The 13,609-nt window shown below is 55.5% G+C and overlaps 1 protein-coding gene across 4 annotated transcripts in view; it reads right to left on the bottom strand.

Annotated features, from left to right (window-relative positions):
* SORL1 (sortilin related receptor 1) overlaps positions 1–13,609 on the bottom strand; it is a 53,795-nt gene that overhangs the window by 39,442 nt on the left and 744 nt on the right. For all 4 annotated transcript variants that reach the window (XM_074927364.1, XM_074927363.1, XM_074927365.1 and 1 more), the window contains exons 2-6: positions 4,672–4,788; positions 4,330–4,455; positions 3,524–3,685; positions 1,876–1,943; positions 1,361–1,541 (exon numbers count right to left, since the gene is read on the bottom strand). In XM_074927364.1, coding sequence (XP_074783465.1) covers positions 1,361–1,541; positions 1,876–1,943; positions 3,524–3,685; positions 4,330–4,455; positions 4,672–4,788 — 654 coding nt within the window. The remainder of the gene's footprint in view (positions 1–1,360; positions 1,542–1,875; positions 1,944–3,523; positions 3,686–4,329; positions 4,456–4,671; positions 4,789–13,609) is intronic.

Raw genomic sequence — 13,609 nt, 5'->3', positions numbered from 1 at the left:
CTGGGGATATCATTTCCAAATCAGGGGGTTGCAGCCAGGCCGGCCTCCCTCCCAGTCTCTCTGTTCCCCATCAGTCTTTGCCTCAGCATGGAATACGGGTGATTTTAATGTTGTTTAGGGTAACACCAGTCATTAGAGCTGCAAGAGAGAGCGTGATGGTGGTCCCCTGGGACCCCTGAGCCCTCCAGAAGCAGGAACAACTCCAAAGAACCCCCAGATTGAGTTCAGACTTTGAAAGGCCCTGACTCAAACCTGCCTCACGCTTTCAGGATGCTGCCCCCCGAGCCTTGTGGCTTCTCTGCAGAGGCACAGACCACCCCCCGTGTTTCACCCAACAGCAAGCCTAGATAAAATCTTCTGCAAACCGCAGCAGGCTTCAGTTCAGGCATAGCGCCAAGGGGATGGGCCCTAAGAGTTGCAGGCTGTACTACCTGCAAGAGAGACTTCTGAGAAACTGAAAGTGCTCTGCAAACATGTCCCCCGCCAGCATCAGACACTGCGGCTGCTCGGGTGGCCGGAGGAAACCCTACGTGGTTTTGCAAGGAGACACCCCTAAATGGCAAAGGCTACTTGTGAAAAATGACTCGATTTCTAGGGGAGGAAAGCAAGGCTAGCATCTTCGAAAAAGAAAGCTGCTCCTTAAATCCAAGAAGAAATAGGACTCTACCCCTCTGGCATGTCTCTGATTGTCTATGAAGGACTTGCCCTCAGAGAAAGCACAGATGCTTTCTAGCTTTTTTTTGGGTTTGTCTGAAACTGGCCAAAAGCTGCGAAAAGGATGGGGGGCCCCGGCTGTAGAGGCTTGCGCTGACCCGCATCTTCTTTTCTTAGGAAACCAAACTGAAAATCCAGCTTGCTTTCCAGGCTGGAGCATGTTAGGCTACTTGGCCCTAGTCCACGTTTGATGATAATCCTCTCTGACAAGCAGCCTCCAAACCAGCGAGCTGCTGAGCCACATCCCCCCCTCCCCTGCCACCCCCGCCTCGCTGGCCTTCCCCGGCATCCTGCGGTTTTTCCCGGCTCCCAGCACTTCGCAGCCTGACCTAGTTCTGCCCAACCTGCTGAAGGGAGGCGTCGGGAAACGCCGCCGCTCCGGCCGGCAGAGCCGCGTCGGGAAAGGAGGGTTTTTTTCACCAGGGAAAGCAGGGTGGGGGGGAAGGCAGCCCGAGCGACACCTCCCCAACAAGCTAAACGTGAGGTCCGAAGGCCACAGGGAACAGCAGCGGGAGGAGCCATCCCCAGCAAACACTCTCACCACACTTTAGACCCAAGTCCCAGCCTAAAGCGGAACTGCCGCCCGCCGTGGCACTGTGCCAAAGCACCGTCACCCTCGGCGGCGAACTGCTCGCCTGATGCTTACCACAGACTTTGTCGCAAACATGTATTTGTCCCTGAGCTGAAAGTCTTCAACGTCTTCCAGGATTATTTCTTTATTTTCTCGGCTTTGAAAGAAATCGGTGCTGCGAATGACAGTCGACACCCCAGAAGGCTCGTGCCGCTCGACGTACACTGTATTAGGTTTATCGTAGGGCTCAACTCCCCTGGAAAGAGCAAAAAAGATGGTGGTGGTGGTGTTATTTCTGCACTCCCAGAACGATGCAGAAAGCTGTGGGCACCAAGGGGCAGGAGCCCTTTCATGGGATGGGGTGGGTGGGCAAGAACCGGGGGGAATGTGGAGCATCCCCGGGCGCCTGTGTCTTGTCACTGCGCTGTGCCACGTCCCCATGGTGGGGGGTCTCTGCTGGGTGAGGGGAGCAGGGGGCCGGGGCTGGAGCACGCTTTTGGTCCTTGGTTTGTGTAGGGCAGCAAACAAGGCAAGAGGTGAGGAGTGAGAAAAGAGAGGAGCTGAGCATCACACCCAGGAGCAGCACGTACCAAGAGAAAGACTTCACGTGTTCCTGAATCATTATCCAGGTCTGGCCAAAATCATCCGATTTCCAGAGCTGCAACGACAAAGGTGAGAGATGCCAGTGGGACTGGGCAACCAAACAGACCCAATCCTGTAAGAGACCCAAGCTCAGGCAGCAAAGGCAGGATGGACACGTGTCCATCCCAAACCCGTGAACCTCTCTCTCTCTGTGGCAGCTGCCTGGAGGAACTGCAATCTTTCTAGCTGCAGGAGAACAACTCCAACAGGAAAAACACCGTCCTTTAGTCTCCCACCAGCAGGATTTCCCATTGCCTGTTGATCCACCTGCCCCTACTCTAACTCAGAAATAAAAATAACTTGTTATAATGTACTCATGGAGTGTGATCGCCATGGCAAATACCTGGGCAGAGCCGTCCCTGCCTCGGAGGCCATTACAACCCCGAGCACAGCGACACGCTGTTGTTGCAGATCTGCAGGCATTAGTATGGCAAAGTTCAAGAGAAGAGATAGTATCTCTCATTGCGCCAACGAAAGCAGCAACGATAAACACACCAGCCCACAGCACACCAGCCCCTCTGCAGATCCTGTCCCTGAAGGGCCCGTGTCTCTGAAACCCGCCCGTTTTTTTTTCCAAGCACTATGGTGGCACCTGTGGCTGCAATTTTTGCCTCTTTTTTGCAGGTATGTGGGTACAGCCAGCCACGCTCCAGCCTCGACAGTCAACCTGGCAGCCTGCCCAGGGAAGGTACCACTCCCAGGCAGCTCCATGCCCCAGGGAAGGCATCAGCAGCACTTTGAAAACAGCTGATGGGTGATTTTAATGTTGTTTAGGGTAACATCAGCCATTAGAGCTGCAAGAGAGAGCGTGATGGTGGTCCCCTGGGACCCCTGAGCCCTCCAGAAGCAGGAACAACTCCAAAGAACCCCCAGATTGAGTTCAGGCTTTGAAAGGTCCTGACTCAAACCTGCCTCACGCTTTCAGGATGCTGCCCCCCGAGCCTTGTGGCTTCTCTGCAGAGGCACAGAGCTGTGTTTGGAATATGGCTGTGCCTGCACCTTGCTCAGCTGTCCCCACTCACATCTTGGGTGATGGCTGTTTTATCTCCAGGTTTTGCTTACGCTGCCCGTGTCTATGTGAAGTTGCTGTAATTATTTACAATCTTTACTCAACGGCTCCAGGGGGAAATAAAAAAAAAAAAAAAAAAAAGTGTTTGTTTTCAAGAAGCAATTTGTTATGCAAGACCCAAAGCCAAACCACATGCCCGCATGAAATACTGCAGAGGTCAGTCCTGCCTCGGCTGCCAGCGCTCTGCCGCGAGTTACAACCGCAACAGTCGGGGAGATCGATACGGTCAGGAGCGGCACGGATGGAGGAGCAGCACAAATGAAGGGAAAGGGAGAGGAACCCATCCTGCAGGTACTACATCCTCACCGCTCCAGAGGTCAGAAACCAGACTGACCTGAAGGGAAGGGGGTGTCCTGGCCAATCTGGAACAGCTCTGCCTGCAGCAATCTGAGACCAGACACCCTGGGTTGTCAAAGCACGAGGCAGGGTGGCTCCTGGCACTCCGTAAGGGCTGTGGGGCATGTAAAGGGGCCAGGGCAAATGCCACAGAAGGATGCTAGCCCTCCCATCTAAGGAGAAGCGCTCACCTGTTTTTTAGGGTGAGATCTGTCGAAGCCCAAGAGGAGGTTGGGGTTCCTGCTGTGCAAGAGGAGGTCTGCTGCTCTGAAGGGAATCGAGAAGCCCTGAATATTGTTGCAGAAGTCGGTGGTGATCCAGAGGTATGGGACAAAGGCGTCCACGAAGATGTACTGGGAAGAGAGGGGGTGACAAGAAAGAAGGAAAGCAAGTGGTCAGCCTCCGGGAGGTGGGAGCAGAGCTCAGGCTGGCAGAAACAGAGGCACATGTCCTGGGGGAGCCTTTGGGAGGGCAAACTCTGGAGGAGAGGAATCTCCCTGCCCCAGCCACCCCCTCTCCCACCACTCTCCGATGCTCCTGACGCCAGTTTTCAGCGTGACCCACAGATGTGGGTCAGGGTGACTGCACACCCAGTTCCCTCATCCTGGCTTTGGGGAGGAGAATACCTACAGGGATGGCAAATGGCAGCTTCACCTGCTGCAGGGCAAGGACACCTAGAAGGGCTCCAGCCAGGACAAAGGCAGCCTTGGTGCTGATAAAGCCTAAGTAAATATTCGTGTCTGCAGCCCTGTAACAATGCTAGTGATGGGCACGCAGCTCTGTTAGGGCGAGCTGCTACAGATGCAGTCACTCTGACACTAGAATGCCTTTACAGTTACTGCTCCCACCCCAAGGAGCAGCTGTATCACTACAGGCGCTGCCACCGCGGTGTAACTGCCCCAGCGCCGAGGGCCGTGCGTGTTCGCGCTGTCAGCAGTGATAAAGCAGCTGTGCCCTGGGGAGGAACCCTGCTGGGCCAGCTGCCCCCTCTCCTCACCCTCTTGTTGTCGGCCGGGCTGTGGTAGAACTGGGCGATGGCCACCTCGCTGCTGTTCTCCCCGCCAAAGCTGAACCTCTCCGAAATCTTCTTGAAACTCTTCCCGTAGTCATAAGACACGTAAACCTGCAAAGGACAAGCCCCAGCATTAGGAACACAAAGCTCTGGCTTCCCTTCTGACAGATTTGGTAAAAACTGAGAAAACTACAAGGCGGGGAAGCCTTTCTTTCATCTTCCCAGAGCACGAGAGACAAGCAGGCCGTGGCTCAGCAGCCGCCGCCACCTCACCTGGCACAGAAGCAAAGAGGGTGCCCCGAGGCAGCCCCAGGCTGCATTACTTACATCGCTGTTTTTGGGACCCAGCAAAGACAGGCTGTCTCTGGCCAAGGCCACGATCACGTTGCTCTTCTCTCCCGCCCAGTGAACGACCATCTGATTGTGGGAATCGTTGAGGCTGACCTGCAACGCCAAGGACAAGGGCACCCTGAGCCACAACCTCGCCCGCAGGGACAGTCGGAGAGCAAACGCCCGCTCGTACCACCCCTCCTTGAAAAACACAGACTTTGGAGAAACTCATTCAAACAAGGGGCAGAAGTTAAACAGCCCAGAGGGCAAAGAGCAGAGGGGCAGTGTGTGTCCGGCTCTTCAGACCGCGGAGGGGCCGGGGGTGCGCTCGTGGGCACGCTTGGGGTGAGCTCAGCTCCAGCCCGGAGGGCTCAATGCAACGGGATGGCCCACAACTGTCGGGTGCGTGGTGAGGGCTTTATCTTTCCCCCACCATTTCCTGAGGTTGCTGTGCCTGCGTCTCACTCCCTCCTCCCCCTGCATTCCCATTTAAAGCCCCCCCCAGTTAAAGCACAGCCAAGCGAACAGGCTCAGCAGGAGAGGGGTTGGAAACCTCTGCTGAGGGGACGGGGATTGCACAGACAGCGTCACCGAGCAGCAAGGCCACCACAGCGAGGTGTTCCAGCACTCACTGCGAGCCACCAAACAGTTAAAGAGAAGGTTTCCTTGGCATGGTGGCGTTCGAGCGTGACCCCACGTAAAGCAGCATCTCCCATGAACACGTTGGCAAAATGCAGGTGCCTACAGGGGTTTGTCTTCCCTCAGAGAAACAGAATTTGGGGGACGACGAGAACGAAAACTAAAACCAAGGACTGAGAAATGAATTCAAATCCAGGCTGACTAGGCGAAGGGAAACAGAGTCACCTCCCTACGGCGACTTCTTCCGTACCCGAAAGGACGTGCTGGTTTCCAACACAAACCACGCAGCCACCGGCGATCCCGCGATTCCCTGGGCGTGCTGAGACAGCACCGCCTGCGCAGGGCTGGTTCTAGGGGGAAGCTATCGCAGCATCCCCACGGCCGGAGCTGAAGGTGCACGAGCTGCCCGGCAAACCCTGCGCCCGCAGTGAGTGGGGACGGGCAGCCGAGGGCTGGTAACCCCTAAGCTCGTGGCCTTGGGAAATGTAAAATGTAAAATACAGGGCTAAGCCCTTCTTAGGCCTGATACCCTGCGGCTCCCGCTGACCCCGGGATCAGCGAGGAGCGCTGGCTGGGGTACAGGGCCGGTTTAACCTCCACCAGTGACTGGCGAGTAAAATGCTTGGAAAAACAAGGTCTTTATTCTGGAAAAGAAGGGAGGGGGGGGGAGTGAAGCAGAAGCCCTCAAATCCCTCTTATGCAACAGGCTCACACGAGGGAGAAAAAAAAATAAATCAAAACCTGACCTGGCAGAGAGGCAGGGAGCAGCCCCCAGGGCCAGTGCCCCCCAGCTGCACCCCCAATCTGCCCAGCTGGAGACCCCCACACCGGGCACACCGCACCACGGCACCCGGACAGAAAACACAGCAGGGATTTAGGTCAGGCAGCAGCATCAGCTACAAAGCAAGGCAGCAGTAGCCCTGAGTACCCGCTGAAAAAAAAAAAGAAGCAACGTTGTTTGAGGATGCGGGGAAACAGGGCAGAGAAGAAGGAATTGCTGATGCCCACTGAGACAGACAACATACAGCCTCGGGTCTGAAATCCAGAGCAGCTCTGTACTCCCAGCCCCAATCCCCCTCCCTTTCCTTAAAAGCAGAATAAGCCCATCTAAACCTCCTCCATCTATGTTAGCTATTTTAGGTGCAACTTTTCTGCGTTCCAGCTGTGCCCGGGCTGAGGTTGCTCAGGTTTATTAGCCTGGCTAGAGTTTTGCAGTTACTGGGAGGGGAGGGGGACAGCGAGGGGGAGCCCAGCGTTGCCCATCCAGAGGCCGAAGTGAGCAACCCTGCCCAGCCTCCCTTCCCAGGGAATGTCCCTCAAGAGGGAGATTTGTCTGCTCCCCCCCCAAGAAAGCCAAAGTCTAGATGTGCCAGACCTGCCCTGCACACCCTCCCCAGATCCCCTCAGCCAAGAGGGGCTCGTCACTACCTCTGTGGCAATTTCAGTAGCATTTTGCATTTTTTTTTTCAAGAAATCAAGACACTCAGAACGGTTTTAACACCAGAAAAAATCACAAGAGACTCCTACCTGCACCTTGCTCCCACCTCAGCAATAAATCTCTACAGCTTTTTTCCCCCCTTGTGAGCTAAAAGAAACAACGGTCTCCAAAGAGACCCCTCCTCAGAGCAGGGGCACTGCGTTTGGGCTCAGAAGAGCCATCTAAGCCTCGTTACTCTTTGGGAGCCTAATTAGGGCAGAGCCCCTGCACAAGGGCCAAACTGGGCCTGAAGAACGGGTTTAGTTCCCTGGTAGGAGGGAGGAAGATCAGCACTGACTGCCTTGGGGCTGTGCTCAGCGGAAAGTTTAGGAGTAGCTAAAGGCTGCTAGAGCATGTCTTACTCAGGGGTGTAAGGAAAGAGAAGCCCCCAGAAGGATGCCTTAGGCTGTAACTCCTCCAGGAATGGCTCGTGCAGGGGCATCTCAGGTTTAGGAGCCTCACACATTTGTCTCGGCCGGTTCCTGGTGTGGAAGACCACCCAACGGGCTCAGGGGAGCAACACACGGGACCCCGAGTCTTTGCCGTCCAGGCAGCAGCACTGCAGTGTGCCCCATGTTAAAAGCATCCGATGGCCCTTTGACCAGGATGGGTTTTGCGAAGCAGCTTCGCAATAAGGCTGCTGTTACCCCTGACACGAGTGACCCTGCCCTGCTTGCCGGGATGAGGCTCATTTCGCAGGAGCCCACTGTCACAGCCTCCCCGAAGGGGGCAAACCTCCCTCAGGGACTGACTTAACCTATGAACAGGCAATGGCTGGTGCCTAATGGAAACAGCATTTAGCATAAATTCCACTTAATGGGGTAGTGTTTTGGTCTTTGCCAAGTGATTAAGTGTATATGAAATATGCATGAAATTCTAATTTGTCCTCCTAATATGTAAGGTGCCAAATGAAGTCCAGGAGGGGAGAACAGGAGCCAAGACATAGCAGAGGCTGCTTGTAGTTCTAGTTAATGTAGTTAATGCTGCTCGCTTTGCTCACACTATATATTTATTTTTCGGTAAGAGTATCTTCCGATAAATGAATCCCCTGCAGAAACAGGCCAAGAGGACAGTCCCTGGAGCTGCTGTGCCATGGGATCACACCCCAGAGCAGGTACGAGCTCTCAAGGGGCTCAGCTGGAGCCCCAGTGCTCCCAGTTTGGGCTGGGAGGGGGAACTGAGCCAGCAGCTCTGCCTTGCCGAGCCCACCGAGGCGATGCCTGTCGGTAGGTGAGCTGGACCCGGGCGCGTAGCATGCGCTGCCAGGCTCCTGGAGTGCCCGGGGCCGGGGGAAGCACCCCAATCCTGCCTCCCCTGGCACCTGCAACTCCTGAGCGTCAGCTCCCCTTCCCGTCACGTGCCCAGAATGGAGAGGTCGGGGCAGGATTTTGGTTGCCAAGCTCGGAGGAGGTGGCTCACCCCTCCCACATGACAAACTGCAGCGTTAGCAAAAGCCCTGGGCTCCAAAATGATGCAGGCGGGCCAGGAGATGAGCGACTCTGGCGTGGGCACCTGGCTGTAGCTACTCCTAGGGCTGCTGGCAGGCTAGACGGCAGCATCTCAGGCCTTTCCGTCCCGAGAGGACTCTAAACCCCAGCGATGCTGAGCTGCTCTGCGTAGGAAGCGTAACTTCCCCCTGCAGAAATCACACCCATGAACCACGAGCAGAAATCCTGCGCGCTCGCTGACTTATAATAGCGCCTCGCACCCGCGCGCAGCGACAAGTGTCAGGACAGCAGTCGGGGCTATTCTTGGTGCCGAGTGGGCTCGGGAGCGAACCGTGTGCGTCGACGGGTTTGCTCTGTCGAGGATTAACACTCTAGCTACAGGACTTGGACCACAGCTCGACCCAGGCGCTCGCTATTAATCAGGAGGCGACGCAGCGCAACTGCTCGGGGGCTGAGGCTCAGCGCTGTAAAATTGGGGGTGTGCAGAAAAAAAAAAAAAAAAGACTGCTAGGGATCATTGATGTGTTTTCCCATCCTGGTTATGTAACTGAAAATGGGATGCCTACAAACAAACGCAGCTCCTAGGCAATTTCTGAATAGTTAACAGTTATTACTATGGCTTGATGACTGAGGGTATTGGAGAGCAACCATCAAAGTTTCGCCAGCAGCTCGGATCTTGGCTTGAAGGCTGTCGGGAGTTGCTTGCAGAAGAAGAATCAGCTAAACATTTTGTACCTGGTAGCGGGTGGAATGAGGATGGGGCTAAAGAAAGCTACTGCTGAAAGGGCCCAGAAGCGAAGCTGCGCCTCAGTTAGCACAGGGCTTTTAAAAGAAAGGTGCTCTCACCAGGCTCCTCATCATTCCAGCTCGCTGGAAGCTACAGAGGACAAGCGCTGGGCCTCTTCATCCCCTTCCTCTGCCTCCCCCCAGCAAGGCTTATGCAATAGCCCGGCATCACGGATGAGTCGAGTGTCATGGGTGGCTACTGCATTCCCAGCACGCCGCGTTCCCCGTGCGCTCCCACTAAAGCCTCATTACTGTACCTTCTGCTCTGCTCCCGAGCATCTGTTTCTAGCCTTGCCATGATATTTTAAAATACAGGCTGTGCCTGCTGTAGCGCTGCTTGTGGCTTGGACTGAAAATGCCAGGGTCTGAAATCATTGATATGAAACACGGGTGACTCATTTCAGAGCGTGCCAGGCCCATGTTAATTTTGTTAATACTGAAATCATCTGCTTGCAGGGCTGTTTTCTCTCTGCTACCACCAACAGAGCTCTCTGTTAGCTGTTGTTTCTAGGAGAAAGGAAAAGGGTAAGGGAGGGGGAAGATCGAGGTCGAGGTGGGAGCCTTGTTCACCCAGCACCGAGTGGGTCCCTACGCAAGAAGGTCCCAGTCTCTTTCTAAATTGATGGAGGGGTGGTGTGACAGGGAATCGAGGCTGCCCTGGCAAATTTGGGTAAGCGCTGATGAAAGTCACTCTCCCATAACCAAGGCACGGAGGAAGGCTGCAGAAAAGGTCTAAAGCACTGCTGGCGAAGCGTGCCACGAGCGAGTCATTACGGCTAGAGAAAGCATAAGCGATGCCCCTGGGACACCGCAACGCTTGCTTAGTCCAACAGCAGAACCTGCTGAAGGAGAAACAATGAATAAAAACAAAACCACCTCTCCTGGCTGCCACGGTGCCGTGAGCAGAAACTGTGTGGCTCCCGGAGATCCGTCTCTCCTGGCACGCTCAGGTGCAAAAATCAAGTGCTGGGAGTGGTGACGCTTCCTGGGGCAGCTGGGAAAGGGGCAGGGGGTGCCGTGGCCTGGGGAGATGCAGCGATGGGGAGGGGTATCTGCCAACATGAGGAAGGAAGAAAAAGACGGTGGGTCCGGGAGCTCGTGGTCAGCCCTCTGCCAGGATGTGCCATCACCACCCAGGGCCCCTCCACAAGGTTAAAGTCTAATCGGGGAAGTCTCTGCCGGGCTGGCAAACTAGGTCAAAATTAAGTACAGTTCAATTCCAATGCAGCGTGATTGATGTCTCTGTTCACATAGCTGGATGGATTTACCCTGCGAAGCACTTTCTGTCTTTGCAGACAGAAGAAAGGCTCTTTGCCCGTTTGCAGGTTGGGAGGGAGGGGAGCTAAGAGGGGCTCTCTACCCGGGACATGCTAGTGGCCTCAAAGGAAGAGAAACTTCAGCTCTCCCTGCTCAGGCAGTATTTTGGCCCCGTACTAACAGTATTATCTGCTCATCCCAGGCCTACGCAGCACACGGGAAGGGATCCCAAGGCCTAAGCACAGCTCTGCCCGTGAGCCGCAGCGCAAGTGCCCTGTGCCACAGACCAAGAGGCGTTAACACCTGCACAGAGTCATCGCCGTGCTGTTACGTTCATGGGTGACATTAATCTCTGTTGTCTTGAAAAACTTCTCTCTTAAAGATCACTGAAGTGGCATCACGGCACGGCGCTGGTTTTAACCTAACGCAGGCTGCGTGTGGCACTCCGAGCGCGAGCGGCTCAGGAGGTCACCTTCATCGGTGCGGGGCGGGTGGTGTCAAGGTCAAGCAGGTGGGCTGATCAAAGGTCATTTTGTAGTAAACGGCCTGGAAACGATGAAAACCTGGTCCTTTTCCTCAAGGGCAGGATTGGGTATCACCAGGGAAACAGGAAGCTTGAGAGCAATGAAGTAGCTTCACCCCAGAAGGGGAAGAGATGAGCTGATGTTAGGGCAGGTGATAACATCTGCTCAGGGGACAGGGGGGCACAGAGGCAATGGGGAGAGGCTCGAGGCCTCGCAGCAGCATGGAAGGTGAGCTGGCTGGAGCCACCAGCGGTCAGACAGGCTGTCCTTTGTCCCAGCATGGTTTAAGGCAAAGGTTTCTTGTGAGTTCTGTGTTTTTGGGGGAGGTTTCGGATAAGCCCTTTCCAAAGAAGGAAAAGGGGTGTCTGCAGATAAAGGTTAGACCTGTGTGTCTGTATCAGCAGCCCAGCAATGCAAATGCTCTCCAAAACCCCGATCCCCTCTCGCCCCTCTCTCAGGACCAGCAGACAAATGCTGGCCTCCAGCCTTGGCGCTTCCCCTCGCTCTCTGCCGCAGCTACAGCCCGACACCGGTGAGCCAGGCAGCCTCACCGCCGCGGAGGACGCTTCAACCCAGCACGCAGGTAGGCAGCCGCAGTGGCTACTTTTTTTTTCCTCGTTTGTTGCGAAGTCCTTGCAGGCGATGTGGTTCGTGGCCGACTTTCCCCCAGGAGAGGAGGGGATTTATGTGGGATGGTGAGGACGTGCCTTGAAAATGTCAAAGTACCTGTACCCAGGTCGGAGTGGATCCCCAGAGGATCCAGATGAGGAATTCAAGTGATGTTTTGTGCTTGTGTCTTTGGTGTCTATGGCAAGACGGGTCCACGCCTGTTGCTGACGGTGCCGAGTAACCTGTGTTTGGCTCCCGAGGAGCCACAAAGGACTTTGCTTCTGGCTGCGGCGATGTGTCCCTCCCTCTCGCTCCGGTCCCCTGGTGATGTCACCCGTTGCGGGACAGGCAGCACCGACCTCCCTTGCCACGCTTCCCGTGCCTCTGAGCTGAGCCTGGGCTCTAAGCCGGCTCACCGAGGCCTTTTCGAGAAGTGGGGAAGGGCAGGGAACTGTGGGGTGCGAGCCAGCGCGTAACATATGGCCGAGCGACCTGCCAAACGCACGGGAGCAGGATGTGCCCCAGATAAGGGACTGCAGTGGCACGGCACTAGGATGCTCGGTCCAAGCACTGCCCCTGATGATGGTGTCCCTGAGAGAGGACTGCTTTTTTGACAGCATGATTTCCTGCTGGTATTAGAGCACCAGAGATCTGGGAGAGGGGGAATACGGGGATCATTAGGTGCTTGTGACAGGGCGAGAGACCCCCCCGAGCACCATGTTGCACAGCTTTCTGCCTCCCTAGGCATCAGTAATCCTTGTGGTCAGATCTGTAGCAGAGGCTAGGACAGACGGGGTGCCTGTCATCCCTTCCATTAAAGCAGGACCCGATTTAAAGCACTGTAGCTCTTGGGAGAACTCAGAACTGTTGTTTAGTGCCAGTAAACTCTTCCTGGTGACATACTTCAAAATTTGCGCGTCCCGCCCTGGAGCGGTAGGAGGGCTGGGGTTTTGGATGCCAGCCATGCCACCAGCGAGAGCAACTCTGCTCCCCAGGCAAATCCCCTCGGGAAGCTTAAGGCGACAAGAAAAGACCAAACAGTGGTGAACTGTTGAATTCCCACTGCTTCCTATGAGCCCTGTTCTGGATAGCGCCGGGGTTACCGCACCCTCTTAGATCTGCAGCGACATGTCCAGGCGATGGAGACTGCTCCTGCCCGAGCAGCTCTGCCTGATCTGGGCAGATGAAAGCCACGGGGAGACGGAAGGGAAAGTGCTACAGATGTCTTTCTGTAGATGAGACAAGTGTCATGGGTTGTTTTTTTTTTTTTCTAAAATGGGGTAGCTGTGTTCTGCTAAAAACAGCCAAACGTTGAGGAGGTAGAGGAGGCGAAGCAGATTTTCAAGGGGAGTCGGAACAGCTTTTCCTGTCCTCTAAACGGGGGGAGCAGGAGCAGGGCTTTAGGAGCAGCACCAGCCCCGCTCCAGAGCCAGGCCTGTCTCATGGCCAGCTCCTTCTCACCCTACAAGTAGCAAAAAGGGGAAATCAGAGGGCACCCAGAAGGGAAAACACTAACCAAGAAGATAAACATGTTGCTGAATGCTCGAAGCCACTCCTGGAGCATTCCTGGTCCTTCTGTGGGCTGGTCCCCCCACCCTCCCAGCTGCCTTTCGGGCACGTGATGGGGCGCAGGCAGTGTCAGCAAGGAGGGTCCAGTGGGGCAACTTACTGTAGTGTAGAATTATAGTTAAAAAATATAACAGAGCCTTTAAGGTGGAGGCACCCAGGTAGCCGGAGTGTAACCCCGTATCACCCCTAAAATGATGGTTGTCTGGAAAAGGGGGGGGGGGGGGGGGCGAGGGGGAGCCTTTATGGTCCTGGCAGCAAAACTTGCCAGAATGGAGCCCGAGCAGGGAGACTTTCAGAAATAGCAATTTCTATGTTTTTTCTGCGATGAGCGACGGCTCTCCCGCGTTCTCCAAGGAGCAGCGGAGGATGGATCCGAGATTCCGAGGAGCCCTTCGTCCGGGGAAGGGCACGGTGCCGCACAAACAGCAAAGCCTCTACTTTAGCGGTGCAGACAGCAGGCACCCCCCCTCCGCTCAGCTTCTGGGCGCAGGAACGTTCCCCACGAGCATCCCCAGGAGCGGAGCCCGCGGCTCCCACCCCGCAAACGGCCCGAGGGGGTGAGCTGGCCCTTCTGGCTAGCGCCTGCCCTTGGCCACCCGGCAGCCCCCGCTGCTCGTCCTGCTGGC

The sequence above is a fragment of the Athene noctua genome, chromosome 26 (assembly GCF_965140245.1).
Source record: "Athene noctua chromosome 26, bAthNoc1.hap1.1, whole genome shotgun sequence".
NCBI classification, from domain to species: Eukaryota; Metazoa; Chordata; class Aves; order Strigiformes; family Strigidae; genus Athene; species Athene noctua.
This window is presented reverse-complemented; position numbering and strand designations above follow the sequence as displayed.